At 37.8% G+C, this 17,610-nt stretch overlaps 2 protein-coding genes across 2 annotated transcripts in view; both read left to right on the top strand.

Moving 5' to 3' along the window:
- The first annotated feature begins 8,732 nt into the window (after positions 1–8,732).
- Positions 8,733–11,279, top strand: fibinb (fin bud initiation factor b). The gene has a single exon (XM_024294756.2). It carries the CDS (start codon positions 9,155–9,157, stop codon positions 9,776–9,778), a length of 624 nt encoding a protein of 207 aa, XP_024150524.1. The 5' UTR covers positions 8,733–9,154; the 3' UTR covers positions 9,779–11,279.
- Positions 11,280–13,509: 2,230 nt separating this feature from the next.
- The window catches only part of bbox1 (butyrobetaine (gamma), 2-oxoglutarate dioxygenase (gamma-butyrobetaine hydroxylase) 1), a 28,491-nt gene continuing 24,390 nt past the window's right edge, over positions 13,510–17,610 (top strand). The window contains exons 1-2 of the mRNA XM_024295327.2: positions 13,510–13,667; positions 15,886–16,327. Coding sequence (XP_024151095.1) covers positions 13,555–13,667; positions 15,886–16,327 — 555 coding nt within the window. The 5' untranslated portion in view covers positions 13,510–13,554. The remainder of the gene's footprint in view (positions 13,668–15,885; positions 16,328–17,610) is intronic.

Below are 17,610 nucleotides of genomic sequence, written 5' to 3' on the forward strand. Positions count from 1 at the left end.
GGCAGAGGACTCGGTCCTGCTGCAGCTACAGGCTCTGCTGACATATCCGTCAATCTGGGTTGTAGAAATATGAACCGGTTCAATGATAAATCCTTACAAAATAATGAATGACATGTTACAATGACAAGCAAGAGCACAAAAGTGTATCATCAACACAACCTAAGCAGTGACCTTTCTCCTCGTGCAACAGTTCACAACACTAGAATTCTGATCATAACATAATAGGGAGATATGTGCAAGCACCTCGAATGACATTGGTAACAAATGAGTTCAGGGGCGTAGAGGGATGTGAAAAAAAATGGGAAACATAAATAAAGCACGTCATCGTTAATGGCACAGGAATCTGTTCTAATAAACAGAAAGCAGCCAACTGACTGTGCACAAGTCAACTTTGCTATGCAGAGCTGATAAAAACATTTAAAAAACAGGGATTAAGAGATTACAGTTTGCTTTCATGTGGGTTCAATTCGGAGAGTTCTTTGGGTTGACGTTGACGGGTGTTTAGAAAGACAGGAATGACACGGTTTGGCATTGGGCTGAGCACTTTGATTAGTTTGCCTGTCACAGATGGATGATGTATTTCAATGATTAAAACCGTTGTAGATGTGAAAGCATTCTACACATCAATAACGAGCCATCTAAGGGTCAGGATCCATGGCGCCAGCAGAGATTTACAGAAAGAAATAAACACAGGAATGAAGAAAACTTTAAATATTATCAAGAGTTAACTGAAATAATGCTACTACACACCTTTTAAGCTGTCATTTTAGACACAAACCAAAACGGTTGAGGACAAGGTGGAAACTTTGGCGAGCTTCAAACTGGCAAGGGAACACGCATGTCCAGTCCAAGCTGTTAGTGGTGCAGACCTTCTGGTTTTCCGTCTAATGTGATGTTTGAGTTGGCTGCCTGCGCTCATCTTCACATCCTTTGGATGGACTCGTCTGCCAGCTTTCTTTCAAATGGAAACAGGCTGCTGACTAAATTAATGCTTCAATACTTTTAAACTCAGAGTAATTGTCAAATAACAGTGCTTCACTTTGGTGAAGCACATTCACCCATTTAAGAGGGAAAACAAAGACTTTCTGTTAATGTAAATGTTGATTGATAGGTTCAGGCTGAAAGATTACATTAAAAAACACACATTTTACTACTGTAGAAGCATAATACCAGGATCTTCCCTAGTTAATATGATATTTTGATTTTTAATTTGTTGGGTAAACATTTTTTTTAAACCTTTTGGCACTCCATTTTAAACTTTCAACCTTTTTTCCTGTTTCTTTCGTCTTTTATTGACCCTTTCTGACATTTTTTTTCTCTGTGACACTCTCTGTCACGGAGAAAAAAAACATCTTTTCGCGTCTCCGATCAGCTGAACTGAATTCTGCTGTGGGGATTTTTTTGACCTTTGAATTATGGCATTTGTTTACAGACCCCTAACCTAAAATTAAAGGTTTTATCGCCAGTTATGAGCCAGATGCGAGGAAAAAAAAGACGTACATGGATCTATTTGTCTATAAGTGTATGGATCAAAAGGGAGCGGATCTGTGAGCTCTTGGCATATTTTCTTCATCACAAATACAATCTTTTTCCAACAGCATGTTTTCATCTGCTCCTGATTCACAACAATTTGAACAAGACATTTTCAGAAATTCAATTTTAAGCTTAAGTTTCTTTATACATGTTATCAATCATCAGAAAAATGCTACAACAGCATGCTAAAAACACCAAAAACTCACTTTTCATTAAAGTGGGTCTTTAAATTAGCTGAACATGTTGAAGCTGGAGATCCACCAACTCTTTATTGAGCTCTTTGATGTATTTTGTATTTGCATGGAGCTTTTAATTGATAATGTACACGATAAACCCATAAGACTTTTTAAACATTTTTTCTGCTTTGATTTTTTTGTTCATGTTTATGTTTTCTAGACACTGCTGTGGCGTAATGTATAAATACTGACGGTGTTAAACCTCTTTGTGTGTCTGACAGTTTTCATTTTTAGCCGTTTCAGCTGTTCAGGTTTCTAGTGAACATAGAATGAACAACAACATCATATTCTTTAAACTTACAGCATTTGCAGGAAAAAACAAAACAAAAGCAATTTGCAGGATGGTGTCAGACTGAGTTAAACCTGTTTCTGTCTGCGAGCGACCCCTAACAGAAATGCACACAAGCAGGAGTGCTGACAGTCCCGGACTGTCACACTTTGCTGATCCACTTTATTTCTGTGGGTAAAAGCTATGAAAGGGAATCCAAGGAAAGTGTCAGACTCCATTCTAAATGCTCCTCCTGTTATTTCATTTAGATACAGACGTGATGGGTGGAGGAATGTGGGGGTTCTGCACGCAGGATGCACACTGATGCACATTGCAGACCCCGTTTATGTAATGGTTATGTAAGTGTCATTCACTTTCCACTTATGTTGTACATGTGCTTGTTCAAACTGGACTTGGGTAGGGTTTTTTTCTGTCTTTCCCCCACAATGAAAGGAAAAAGTCTGTTAAATGCAGATTCTGTTCTGAGATAGAAGTGAACTCTTCTTTGCTCCTTATGTTCCAATTACACTTTTCTATAAGCATTTATAAAGGCAAATATATCTTAAAACATATTAACTGCCAAAAGCATAAAAAAGTTAAACATTGGTTAGATTGCAACTATAGATTCATAGTTTCCTTTAATTAAAGTTGATGCCTGTTAGAAACTGTAATTATGAGGGCCTAAAAGATGTGCAGGCGTTTGTGCTTATGTTTTACCTCACACTGGAGGGATTACTTTAAATTTGTGGATTTGTTTTTTTTTTTGTGGGAGACCGAGGAATGCGTCAGTGCATGTGTGTGGGTTATATGGCGGCAGATAAATCCACACGGGTACAGATGAAGCTGCTACATTTCCATCAGTCTCTGAGCTCTTTGAAATTTGACCTTGTTTTATGTGTTTGTTTGAGTTGAATTTGTGACTTCCATTAGACTTATGAGTGGACAGTTCTGCATGAGCAAAATGACTTACCGTCCAGTACAGGACTTGTGAATAATATAATAAATAACCTTAGAGTTTTCCAACAGCTGTAACAAAATTATTTGTAGGTCATCATGAGATTGGGAAACTTTTTCAACCTTCTCAGTTTCAGGTTCTACCGTATGCTTACAGGTTTCCTACTGTGTGATCTACTGCTGTGACCTTTTGCTTTCTTTTGTGTTAGGGTTGTTTTCTTCATATTTTCTTGTAATGAGTTAGTACGTTACCATTTTCACTTAGGGAATGTCATTTGATCCGTCCATCCATCTTCAGAACCCACCGGATCTCTATTTCGGTCACGAGGTTCCTGGAGCCAACCCAGCTACCAGAGACGTCACCAATCTGTAGCAGGGCCACACACTCAAATTGCACACCTAGGGGCAATTTAGAGACACCAATTACCTTATGAAGCACGTTTTTGGACTGTGGGAGGAAGCTGGACTGCCTGCAGAAAAAACACACATGCACAAAGAGAACATGCTCATAAAGGTACAAGCTGGGATTCAAACCAGAGCCTTCCTGCTGTGAGGCGAGAGCACTGACCACTGTTCCACGGTGCAGCCCATGTCATTTGGTTGTTTTCTTTTTCTCAGATGTTGAGGAAGCTACTGCCTCTGATTCTGAGTTTAATATTCAGCTTGTATGGATCACACTGGAATGCACTAATCTTGCCGTATGGCAGTTTAATTAATTTATTTTTTGCTTTAATGATTGCTATAGATCAGGGATAGGCAGCTCCAGGGTTTACGGGCCGCATTCCTGTTTTCCAACTTACCCTGCTCTGGGCTTTCTGATTGGCTGGACACACCTGAACCAGGATATCGGAAATCTTGCAGATATGGCGGCCTTCGAGGAAAAGAAGATGCCCATCGTTAATATAGATAGTAGCTAGTAGATACAAAATGATAATGTAAAGATGCTTGAAAAGATAATTAAAGAAAAAAAATTCAAATATAAATGGCATGGTCATGGTAGTAATTTTTTTTTTTCACATTTGAAGTTTTAAAAAAAATTGCTGAATTTAAAACTGTGGGTTTATTTTTATGATTAACTTCAGATTTCAAAACAAATCAAGGGGAAATTATAATTTATAATGGTATATGTAATATATATCTATATATATATAGATATATATCAGAATTAACATTCATACTGAATCATTAGGGTTTAATATTACCATAACAAATTAAAAGGATTGAAGCGGGGTTGCTCCAAGCCAACCCCCCTCACACAAACACAATGAATTTTTAATGAACTCCTGCTGCAAACTATGTCCTAAAAAAACTACTCTTTTTTTCTTTTATTATCTTGGGGGAAAAAAATGCATGATATTAAGTAAAAGACCACTGAGAAAACTTTATTGATCAAAAGATGATCAGAGTGGGACTTTGAATACAATCTACAAAGATTCTCCATTAAAGTAAGTTTGTGAAATAACTAATATAACAGAAAAGCAGTGTGTATCATTTGTCAGTGATCTCTGAATATTTTCATTCACCTCCTGAAGAAAAGTCTGCTGGTTTATTGCTGCTACAAAGCAGAATTGCTAACACCTGTGTTCTTCTCAGGATTAATTCCATAAGCTCTTTCCTCGAAAGTGTTTCCCAGTCCTTCCAAGTAAGAAAAAGTCCATAAGTCATCCTGAAAACAAGACTGCAGATTCCAAAACTTTAGACTCCAGAGACGGGGGTGAAAAGGCCACGTCGAAACTGACCTCAGTCTCAAAGAAAGTGTAAGATTTTCCCTAAAGAAATCAAAACTTGTTTTTTTCCTAACATCATCCTCATGGAGTAACACGATTGAATAGTAACCCTAAACCCCAAACCCATCCATCTACCCTCTACAGCCCTCTTCATATGGATTATTGGTGGGATGGGAGCACATCCCATCAGGCTGAAGGCAGCTTTGTGTTTGAAAAGGGACACCTTTTTATTCAAGAAGCAATGCATCATGCAGCTACAGGCATCTCTGCAGAAATGATCAATGCTGGATGCATATTTTAAAAGTAAAACAACTTAAATTCCAGATACAGTATGGACGGATTTCCAGCAGGTACCTTAAAACTAAAACTTGTGGGGTTGAGCTAATTTCAAAACAAGAGCCATTCAAATTCTTTGTATTAAAAGGATGTTCCTGTGTCTTTGTTTGTGATCTGAAACCAATCCAACCAGATCAATGTCTCAGGCAAAATCGAGTCACCTATCATTAAAAATTCATTTCAGAATTAGATAACTTGGTAATTGAATCGATTATTGAGTTATTTAATTCGATGGTGAATATTGCAAATATTTAATTGTTAAAATGAACCATTAGATCCCTATTTTTGTGACATTTTAAACCTTAAATACCTTTCAATACTTAAAAAAAACATAAAAATATATTTTGTCAAAATTATACATCTTAAAAATAACCCCCAACTTCAGGACATTAATAACTAGTACTGTGGATCGTTGCTTAGGTGGCGATCCGATTTGATTCACGACTCAAGCTCAACGATTCACGAATCCAACCACGATTCTTACGTTTTAATATGATGTTTGTTGGTATGTCTATGTCTTTTTACTTGATGCATGAAAATACAATTATTTGTATTCAATCACTACCTGTCACAGTTGAGCAAACAAGCGGAAACCCAGATGCAGGAAAGGAACACATTGAAGACTAAGTCCAAAGGCTTTAATGTACATCAGCAATATTATGCAAAACTCACAGGGTCATGAAACAAGACGAGCCGACACTGAGGGCTGCAGCTGAGTTCATTAAATACACAGAGTCTTAATTGCTGAAGTGCAGGCAGCTGTGACTGCTTAGCAGGATCCACAGGAGAAGGGGCGGAGTCACAGCAGCCTGCACAGAAGCAAAAAGGAAGGTAACTGAAGCAGAACATGACACTGCCATTTATACTTTTATCAAGAACAGGAGATCAGAATCAACAAAACTGATAAAAACACAAAGATTTAAATAGAAGGAAGTGGTGTTTGTTATTTTAAACGAGTTTTATTTTTTCATTCTATTTTATTTTTCCAGCAGTTCAGCAGTAACATAAACAACATAAAAAGCGTTAAAAAAAATAATTGTTTTTTTAATCATTTATCATTTATCTCCACAGTTTTTTCCTCAAAGTTCTTGAACATTTTACATTGTAAGCATCATTTATTGGTGCAGAGCCGGATCCAGCCCCCGGACCTCGACTTTGACACGTAGATTATAGATTAAATCAGAGTTGAACTTTAAAGTGTTCATCAAGACAAATCACTTTTTGAGATTCCACACAGCTTTACATTCTATTGGCCTGGATTCAGAAAAGTTTATTTTGACCAGAACATTTCATTCTTACAGTCAATTGCACCGAACTATCTTTGGAAACCGTAACACACATTATGTAAACATCTTTCAACTTGAATGTTGCTTTTCTCCAGCTTGATTCATGCAGGTCACGACCCTGAATAATCTCAGCTGCTGAGGAAAATTCAGAAAAGGGCTCGTCAAAGGAGGGCAATCATATAGCTGCTGTTTCCGCTGGAGGGTTAAGCACACACTGACTGACGTTGTGGGCTTAAACATTTTGATCACTCATTATGTGGGGGGCTCTGGGGGCATTGCTTCTGTGACTGGAAAAAGCATTACAGCTCTGCCTGAATGGCATCTCTTGTATTTCAGCCTTCCACTCCAGCGGCTGTTTCAACACCGGAACATTTTTGAGCTATGATTTACATTCTCTATTGATTCAAATAAGAGGCTCCGTGCACTGAGGAGTAAACATTTAAACAAACCCTAGACCTGAGCTGAACTTTTCTTCCCTTTTACTCAACACGCCTCTGACATGTTTTAGTGTTTTTGAACCAAAAACATGACAGAAATTGTACTTTTTTTAAGCGCACATGCTTCCATTTTTGCATTTGACAGTAAGATCTATGGACCCTCTCTCGTTCATGAGAAAGCATATCCATAAACACGTTTAAATCTTCAGTTTCAAGAATGAAAAAAATGTAAAAATATATATTTTTTCTTTTGAGTGAGGCTGAATTAAACAAGAAAACTCACCTGGTTTTCACATTCAGATTGTGTGATATTTGCTTTCCTAGAAGTGATTTTCCGTTTATCCAAAATTCTGGTTAAACCACAAAAGTGGTCTAATTTTTTCACACTTTCTAGCTAAAAGCAACTAAATTTTAAAACATTAGAAACCATTTGGAAGCACCGATGATAGTCTGTTGTTCACATTTTGGGAACAGGGTCAAGAGTCCACAAGAGAGAAAAAAAAAACATTACATTGTTCAGGTTGTTCGGTCCAGCAATAATGTTATTTGAAATATAATCCACAAAAAAGCACATGTTGAACTGCTAGAGTAACAGAACGGGGAATGGGAGCAGGACGGCAGAGGTAGACTCCAATCGGCTCGTCATCTCATAGTGTGGGAAAAACCTTCAAAACACAAAAATCTTTAGAGAAAAACTCAATAGAAACTCAAAACATCAATGCAGGAGAGTTGAAAATGGTTCCTTAAATGAAGACAATAATGCTTTACTCAACAGGGACAGAGACTATGAATCCTCAAACAGTTTTTGACCCCTGAAGCAGCACCAAGTTGAGCTTTGATTATTTTTTTTTTTTCAGATAAAAATAATTAATTAACAATACATTCATGAAAAATGGCTTGAAAACGGAAACATTGCTTGCATGATCTCTAAATGAGTGACTGTTATCCATTCTTAGCAGTCCTAGCTGCTTCGCTATCATGTTGTAGTAGTTTGGAACCACAGTGACCCAGAGGGGGCTGTGCTAAACTAGCGCCACATTGGTTGTCCTGTTTCATTTTTATTTATTCATTTCTTTTGTTTTGAAAATGTTGTTTTGATTCCTAAAATGTAATGTTTTTTTTATAATTTGCTTTGCTTTTTTAATTGTAGGATTTTTTGTTGAATGATATTTTGGTGTAATTTGTTCTTCATGGCCACCTTATATAATTGATACTGTCTATATCTCATTAAAAAAGTGACACTGCAAAATTTGTTTTGTGGATTTTATCAAAGGGTTTAACACTCCAACCGTCTTTGGATCTATTGTAAAAGCGCTCCCAGTGGTCTTTTAATTATGATTTTGCTGTTTTTAGTCAAAATTAACCTAACGTTAGCAGTGCAACAAAAAAGACAAGCAATTTTGGAGATCCCGTCATCCAGTTTGGAGCCAGATGCCAACTCAGACAAAGAACACGTAGACGGATCTAGTCATCTAGAATTGGACATCACAATAGAGTGGAGAATGGTACTTATGGCTTGCCGTAGTAGCTGTACGTCCAATCTACAAGCATTTTCAAATTATTTTTTTTTTGTCTATAGCTGATTTAAAATGATTTCAGTTAAGAAATACTTAGAAATGCAAGTTTAAGCAAAATTTTTATATCCTTCATCAAGAGAAAAATGTCCCATGTGAAAAACACCAAAAACACTATTTAATTTGGAGGAGGTCTATAAAAAAACACCCTGAATTAATAAAATCATTTAGTTCATTAATATCTATATCAGGTCAGTTTTTATTTGTGTAAACTACAATGGCAAAGAACAGATGTGAAAAGCGTAAGTGCATGTTTCATCAGATTACAGGAACATGGCAGCCTGGCTGGACTGTGTTTCCACTTTGTAAGTGGTCACTTTTGTATCTCAGCATTGAGTCATGTGTGCCAGCTGGTCACGGTCGTGTAGGGAGAAAATAACCCCATAAACTCGGTCTTTTCTGGGTCTCAGTGCTGGCCCTGACCCACGCTGAAAGCAGCCCTTTTGAATGACGGAGGGGCTGTAATTTGAGATTAGCTGAGAGGTGTTATTAGCCCAAACCCGAGCGCGCGGGACTCCAGACATCCAGATGTTGCGTTTGAGGCACCGGGAGAAGTCGGGAGTATAGCCTCTCTCGGCTGCGACACTTCACTTTTATTTTCGTTTCTGGTAAACGGAATTACGAGAAATTGACTTTTATACCATTTCAAATGTGTTTTTAGAGGGGAAAAAGAACTTTTCGGTGGACTAAAACTACTTCAAAGACTTTACAGCTGCGCAGTTTGAACGTCCGAAGTTGTGCGCACTAGGATGAAGTAGTCCATCAGTTTCATTTCATATCGACTCTTTCACCTGTGGATTATCATGTCTGTCCTTCACTTCATCCTGACTGCGTGGATGTTGTCACTGTCGGCGCGCGGAGCGTTTTTCCGGGGACCATTACATCCGGAGATGTCAAACGGGACTTTTCATCACTACTTTGTCCCGGACGGAGACTACGAGGACAACGACGACCCGGAGAAATGCCAAATGCTCTTCAAAATGACCGACGAGCGAAAGTGCAGCCTGGCCGAGGACCAGGACTACGTCATCCGGGACGACTTCACCATCGTCAAGCGGCAGATAGAGGACTCGGCCCGGGTGCTGGAGGGCATCGCCAAAAGCATCTCCTACGACCTGGACGGAGAGGACAGCTACGGGAAGTACCTGCGCAGGGAGACGGGACAGATCAGTGAGGCGTTCACAAACTCGGAAAAATCCCTGCTGGAGCTGGAGGTGAAGTTCAGGCAGAGTCAGGAGAGTGACCTGAAGGAGGAGAGCCGGCTCAGTGATGACTTTGTCAACATGATTCTGCACACACGAGACGCCCTGAAGGAGACTCTGGACATCTCTCTGGGTCTGAAGGACAAACACGAGCTGCTGTCTCTGATCATCCGGAGCCACGGGACCAGGCTGAGCAGACTGAAGAACGAGTACCTGAAGTTCTGATGGAGAACACCTCCACTTATCAGACCACCGTACACCTTTGCTTTTGGGTGGAGTGGGATCGAGTAAAAATTCAGGGACATTCAGTCAAAACAATCCACATTTTGCATTATAGTTTTGGGCACAGCTGCCAAAATTTTAAGTTTCCAAACATCAAAAGCCCCCACATGACTTCAATCTTTGTGAATTATATAACAGATTAAAGACAAGTTTGATTTTTTTTAACAGATCTTTTTATTTGATGTCACATGTGACATGGCATGATTGTGTGTATATAGAAAACTGTGATGTAAAGTATGGTAAATATTAACCATTGACTGTGTATGAGAACTGGACTGCATGACCCCTCCCCTGTAGCACTCCAAACAGGAAGTATGCACTGGCTCCATGATGTCAAAATCCCTTAAAAGAAAAAAAGGCTACCCTAAACAGCTGTGATATAAGTCAAAATCACAATTGATTTGATATGATTGGAACTAAATTAATTTTATATTCTTGCTCTGCCACCCTTTTCTTAACATGCTCTCGCTAATCCTTTTTTATTTTATTTTTTTAAGATATTTAAGTTATAAACTGACTAATCTAATGGCTCAATAAAAGTATGTGGTGCCATTAGAATTGTTTGATCATTGCCCACTAACGATTTCTGGATCCAACATGGTGAATTTCTTATTGCCTACAAATGACAACTGAATCAACTTAAGAGCCAGAAGTCAGACATTTTCACACAGACTCGGTCCAGTTCTCATATACACTTAATTAAATTAACATTTATTACTATGGTTTATAAATATATTTTCACTTCAGACTTAGGCTGCAGGTGTTCACGTGTGCTTGTAAAACAACGGCTTTTATACAGCCGGCAGGATGAAGAAGTGAACGCTGTAGTGGTCTGGTTCCAAAAGAGAGTTTCCACACACCCCTTCTCTGACTGGAAACAGAGCAGGTTTTGTGGAGGGCTGGATGATTCTGGGACGGGCTTAAAATCTGTACACGTGGTGAGTCGGTTTATGTGTCAGTGTCTGTATGTGTTTTTTTTACTCAAAATCAACATTTGGATAATACATTAAAATGTTGGCCAAAAAGCAGCTTCGACAACTCAAATATATATATGTATATACGTGTAAGAATGTCTAAATAAGTATCACTTTTGCTTTACTTTATAGGCTTGCAGACTTTGCACATTCCTTTATTGTTCTGGTTTTATAGATTGTCACAGGATTTCCAATGCTAAGCCTTATCTGTGCTCTTTGCACGGATTAAATCCTCTCATAAAATGTAAATAAAAAAGTGGCAATGTGTTTTTTCTTTGATTCCGAACACAAAAATAATTCATCGTTGTTTATGGAAAGTTTTTAAACCAAAGACAGCGTGTTTGCTTTGTGCATGACGTAATGCTTTGATGGATAAGACTGCAGGCAGCACTCAGTAAATTCTAATTTGTATGATGGATCATCACGCGCCTTCTCAAATAAAATAACTGTGTTGAAAATGGAATCCAGGTATTTTATCCTCCAATCTTTGTGTGTTTTTTTTCAACAAAATACTGTAAGAATATTGTATTTTGAGGAGGTTCACTCAACCTGTCTTTTAGAGTTGTGGGTTTCCCACAATGTGGTGAGAGAACTATTATAATTTGAAACATATATTTCCCTGAAAATTACAAGCTTCCCCAACGTGTTTGCTTAAGGAGCTTTTGAAGTCTGCTGTAAATTGTACCCACGGGTTTCAGTCGCCTAATTATGAGTAATTTGAAGGAAGAAGCTGCCGGTTGGTATTTATGAGGAGCCGAGATGGAAGGATGGGTGTGTGTTTAGAGTGGTGAAGAGGCCCCTAAAAGCAATGTTGAACTACTGTTGAGCTGCAAACAGCTCTGACTGGCGACGTTTCATGCTTTGAAGGTCCATGGTAACATTCAGTGAACAATGTGGCACTTTGAACTACTAGAATGGTCACATGTCAGCCTGTTGTAAATTGTGTAACACTACAAATCAGCACAGTCAGAATAAGGATGAACTCTAAGTGCATATAAGCAGGAGAAGCTAAAGATCATGGTTTGGTCATAAATAAAAAAAACACTGCCCTCACAACCCCAGCCTAACATTAGCAATGCAACAAAGGTTTCGAACAATATTTGAACAATCCAGTGGTAGTTTTGACTCAGATGCCAGCTTAGATGAGGAAATTGAAAACATAAATGATCTACAAGTGTTGCTTTAAAATGAAAGGGAGCTTGTAGCCCACCTGGTGTATTTTCTACTTCAGAAATACAATCTTTGTCAAATGTTTTTTACTGTCTGCTCTTGATTCTCAACAATTTGAACAAAGAAATACGCAGAAATGCAATTTTAAGGTTATTTTTCTGTATTTAGTTTTTCATAATGAGAACAATGCAAAAAGAACATGCTAAAAACACAAAAAATACAGTTTTCATTAGAGTAGGTTTTTGATTTAACCCACAGAATAAGGCTGAATAACTTTTTCTGAAAACATATATTTATGTAAATTATCTGTTGTATATAGTTTCCAAACATTTAGAAAAGAAACCATACATATCTGTCACTGATTACATTTACATTTAGTTATTAGAAGATGTTTTGATCTAAAGAAACTAACACGAGGGAGAAAACAAGCAAAAATAACTCCCATCATAATCACAACAACTCCAAGTCAGTTTCTCTAATTTAACATAATCATCCTCAGTTTATTGAAGTGTCTTGTTTTCATTATATGCTGGTCAGGTTATCTGTTTTATCATTGTTTTAGTATGTCACTTGTTCGTGAGTTTGTCATGTTTATATTCATTAATTCATTTTTTAATTCATTCAAGTTTCCACCAATAAGCCACTATTGGTTCCTAACCCCTCGTGCTTCCAAAGAACAATAACCATAAAATCTGTGCAATATAAGAGGGAGCCAGCTCTTATCTGTTTACTTAGAAGCTTGAAAGAACAAACAAAACAATGCATAAATGAATATTTATATACTGTGGTAACTTAAATTTATCATTTAATTAGTGATGAATTGTCAGGAAATTTAATACCAATCGGGTGTTTTTAGGTTTTTAGGTGTTCGTTTGGCCATTAATATCTGCTTAACAATAAGCAGGAGTTCAGTATGTTCTACCAAATAGTATTTAAAGACCCATTCCAAGGAAAATAGCATTGTTTGTGTTTTTAACATGTTCTTGTGGCCTTTTTCTCATAAAGGAGGACACATAAAACAAAAATTAATCAGAAAACTGCATTTCTGAGTATTTCTTTATTTAAATCCTTGTGAATCAGGCGCAGATTCTTAATGCTGTTGGAAAAAGATTGTACTTGCGACGTAGAAGCAACAAGCCATAAGCTCCATGCTCCGCTGCAATCTAATGGATCCGGTTGTAGATGACTAGATCCATGTACCTCTGAGCTGCCATCTGGCTCCAAGGCTCCAATAATGCTTGCCATTTTTGTTGCATTGCTAATGTTAGGTTGTTGTTCTAAATAAAACATTGCAAAATGCTTAACTTATGTGCAGTGATATCAACAAATGTCATATTTGGATGCTTCAAACGTGAGTAGACTTCACCTTCATAGTTCTTACATAATTTAAGTGATAAGACCAATTCTTCAGGCCACGTGGAGTGAACTCTGTCAGTGTTTAGTTTGGAGCTACGTGACGTCGTTATGAAAGCACGCCCGCGTGAGCTCCTGACAGCAGCGGAAGCTGCGATAGCGGCGCGCGGCTGGGAACAGAAAGTAGGGCAAAGTTGACACGCTCGCGGCGCTGATGTCATCATGTACGGGGCTCCCGGCTCCGTCGCACGGCCGACCTTTCGCCTACTTTCCCTTTTCCCGCTGACAGGAGCCGCTTGTGTGTCTGCAGCTGCGCTCGGGGGGGACATCAGCAGGTAATGTCGTGTTAGTGGCTGACGTTTGCGGGATTTTAATCCACACAAGCAGGTTTAGAGGACTGGTAGCTTTTAAACTGGACTCAGAAACTAGCCGGGACGCTTTAACTAGCTTGTAGCTGCTTTACAAGCGGTGTAGCTACGATGACGCTGCTGTCAGCAAACGTAAATAAACTCAACCAAGCTAGCTTGGGTCTTCTTTGTACATTATTTGGGTTACATTTAAGCTAATGTAAGGGAGTACATGCAGTCAATAGTTAAAGAGACAGCACTTAAATGTTGTTACTATATAATAAAAGAAGCAACATTTGATTTAGGAGGATCAACTAGGGGTTATGCTAAGATGATGGCTTTAGGGGTGCTAAACCCATGAAAATGTCACTCATCCATCACATGATCTGAACATACATTTATGGGATAACCAATAGAGCTGAAGATGTTGGTTATATTCCTAAAATAACCACCTATGTCTAACAGATTATAGATCAAACACCATACTTTGGTTAAATGTTTTAATGTAGAGTTACCTAAACATTAACAGGCTAACAACCAGTTGGTTCAAAACCTTGTTTCTGGGTGTGGTATGTATGGTAATTAGGCAGTAAGTTGTCCTATTGTTTAGCTCAAACTAAAGGTGGCTGGATAGCTCAGTTGGTTAGGTGTAGGACTGACATGCAGGAAACTAACAAAATTGTTTTACTGAAATTTAAACCAGCAAATCAAAAAGAATCAACATAAAATAAAACATTTCAAGTTGTTTGGTAAGCTAACAAGCTAAATGTTTTGATTATACTTCTGTAATTGAGTGGGTTATGTAACACAGATATTCTAAAAAGATTAATAATTAATTAAAAAAACAGGAAATGGCAAAACTTGATATATTTTTCTGCGGTTAAGCCTCCAAATTCCTTCATGTTATCTTGATTTAAAAAACTGCTTTAAATCCAGCAGTATTTCTGTAAGTATTAGTTCAAACTATGGAATGAGATCCAAACTTTTTATACTGTCAAATTTTTAGGGATGTAGCAACTCATTTTAACAACAATTTGATTTATATATGAATTTGTTGTTGCTGATACGATTCATAGTTGATATTTCATTTTGAATAAATGGACTTGATCAAATTTGATCTGATTAGCCAATAATTCAACCAGTGTGGCTCAGAGATAAATACCTGATACTGAACCGTGCAGGTAAAGTTTTCCAGATTCCTTGTATTTCTTGTAAATAAGATATGTGAACAAACAAAAAAAGTAAACAAGAATGAATGTCAAATCCATTCACAGTTTAGTTTGATAACGTTCAACCCACTGCTGTTTTTCCACATCAAAATAATACAAAGGGAAGATTATTAGAACATTCCACCACTTTGCAAAATTCAAAGTGTTTCCACACATTGGACTGTAATGATGGATTGATCATTTTTTGCTGCTATCGCATGTGTGTTGTCCGCTGTGATGGCACTTGGTCATTTTTACATTATAGTAAAATAAACCTATCATGTCTCAATTAAAATGTTATTTTCCAAGATCTAATATAATTTATTTATTTCATTTCAAAGTAATTTAAAATGGTATAGATCAGGGATAAGAACTCCAGGCCTCGAGGGCCATATTCCTGCATGTTTTTTAACATAATATGCTCTGGTATGTTCTAATTGGCTGCACACACCTGAACCAGGTAACCAGTCATGAGAGAAGAGCTTGGATATCTGGAAATCATGCAGACAGCACTGGCCTTATCTTGATTAAAAAAAAATTCTAACAACTATGAATGAGATCCCTATCTTTTGTGCGCTCAATATTAAAATGCTGCTAAATATAGGGGTTTCTTTCTACAGACTGGTAACTTGCTTTTTAACATGTTTTCTGTTGTATGTTTTTTTTTTGTAAAATTTGTAAAAAGGATTTAGAATTTTGTAAAAGCATTACCTAATGATTGCCATTTTAGAACAATGTCAGAAGCCTTTGTAATCATTGTTTTTATTTTGAAGGGTACAGAACTAAAACCTCTAAACTGTCACATTTAACTATATAGTGTGCCATTTCTCTAAAAACTGTTTTTTTCTGCCTTTGTTAGAAACATTCTAAAATTGATTATTGCTAAAAATGATATTAAAGATGCTAACAGTGAGATAAAAGATCATCCATCCATCCATCGAATTCTCACTGGTTTAATAAACTGATTGGCTGATTGAATTTCTCCTTTTTCCTCCTAGATTTGCACATAAATTAGCCTTAAGGGAACAGTCAGACATGTGGATGAGCACTTTTGCACGTTTTGCTCTGCCCGGCCTTCAACGGACCGCCTCTGCCACGGCCCGTCAGGCACTGAGGGCTCGTTGTCATCCATGGGCAGCTGCAGCCCCGCGGCCTTCTTTCATGGGCCCGGCGCATATCCGTGGACATCAGACGCTTGGTTCTGCCTCCATACCTTTGGCTCACCAGTCAGTCAGGCATGTCCGGGCCCTAGACGAGGAGCGGCTGGTGGAGGTGGAGTGGGAGGACGGAGGGCACAGTCTGTACCCGTTCACCTGGCTGAGGGACAACTGCCAGTGTCCACTCTGCACGCTGGAGTCCGCTCAGGCCCGCCTGCTCCCTCTGTCTGATCTAGACATCCACACAGGAGTGGATGTTGTGGAGGTCACAAATGACAACAAGGTGGGTAGTTACCATGATCTCACCTTTGTTGTTTCCCCTCACACACCTGAGGTCTTTATATTTTCATTTTTTTAATCAAACTATAGCAACTTTTTAGATCCTATAGAAGTAGAAACAAAAAAAAGATGTAAAAAATGCAATTAAAAAATGCTCACCATTATGAATAGTAATTTGCCTTTCTTGTAAAGACATTTTTTTCAAGAATTTAAATAGTTTTGAGATTAAAAAAAAATCAGTTGTTTTGAGTTCCTGGGTTGTGAAATTTACCTAGGCAACAACAATACACAGTTTTCCTTATTTTTCAGTAACTTTATGACATTTTTCATAAATTCTTTTCATGTTCAAGGACAAAAGCTTTGAACACTGTCAAATAAATGTCACCATGATCTCTAACATACACAGAAGATTCAGTCACCCCAGTGGAACATACTGTATGAATCGTCAGGTTTCTCCTCTGCCTTTGCTAACTTTTTTAGCATTAGCATACAAACCCCACATCATGTTTCAGGTAAGCATATTGAAGGACAGACAGACGAGCAGATAGACTGGCTTCAAATTTGTCACAATTTTTGGTAATCTAGTTGAAGAAAACAGAATGAGTGACGTGTAAATTGAAATGCAAATTGTCTCGCCATTTATTATCCGCCTAAAGCCTCAAACTCCTGGCCCAGGGTTACTTCTGGTTAGACTTCATTATACAAAAAGTATGTGATTTTGTGCTTAAGATTACCCATTTCTTTATTGCGCAATTTTTTTTATCCCTACTGTACATCATATAGACACTAATTAAAACAATTAATTAAATAAAACTAATAATTTAAAGCTTTGTTTACATCAAAGTGATTCGCAAATCATGCTACTTTGACACTGGACTGTCGCTAGCTAATAGTGATGCTATTGCATGTACCTACAGTTGGAAGAGGCTTGTTTTGAAAAGTCAAAGTGGTGCAGATCTTGCAAATCTTTTTTTCTGTCACAGCTCTATTCCGATATATGAAAGACTTTGTGTCATAGAATTCCGTTTGGGCATAAATCGCAATTATTAATTTAATACATTTTCTAATGGTTGGCACTTCTGTGAATTAAAAGGGATGCGATCCTTACGTCATTACCAAATCAGAATCCTTGACTGATCAAAGTACAACCTGTTTTAACTTTCAATTGAGTCTGAAAATGATTGTAGAAATTTGCGTAGCGATGCGTGAACGCAAGAGTTTTAGACGCGGAAGCCTGAAATGCGCATTTACCGTATTTTTCGGACTATAAGTCGCACCGGAGTATAA

The sequence above is a fragment of the Oryzias melastigma genome, linkage group LG3 (assembly GCF_002922805.2).
Source record: "Oryzias melastigma strain HK-1 linkage group LG3, ASM292280v2, whole genome shotgun sequence".
Classification (NCBI taxonomy): domain Eukaryota; kingdom Metazoa; phylum Chordata; class Actinopteri; order Beloniformes; family Adrianichthyidae; genus Oryzias; species Oryzias melastigma.

Coding starts and splice junctions, on each gene's coding strand:
- fibinb (XM_024294756.2), top strand. CDS start 9,155: ATGTCTGTCCTTCACTTCATCCTGACTGCGTGGATGTTGTCACTGTCG.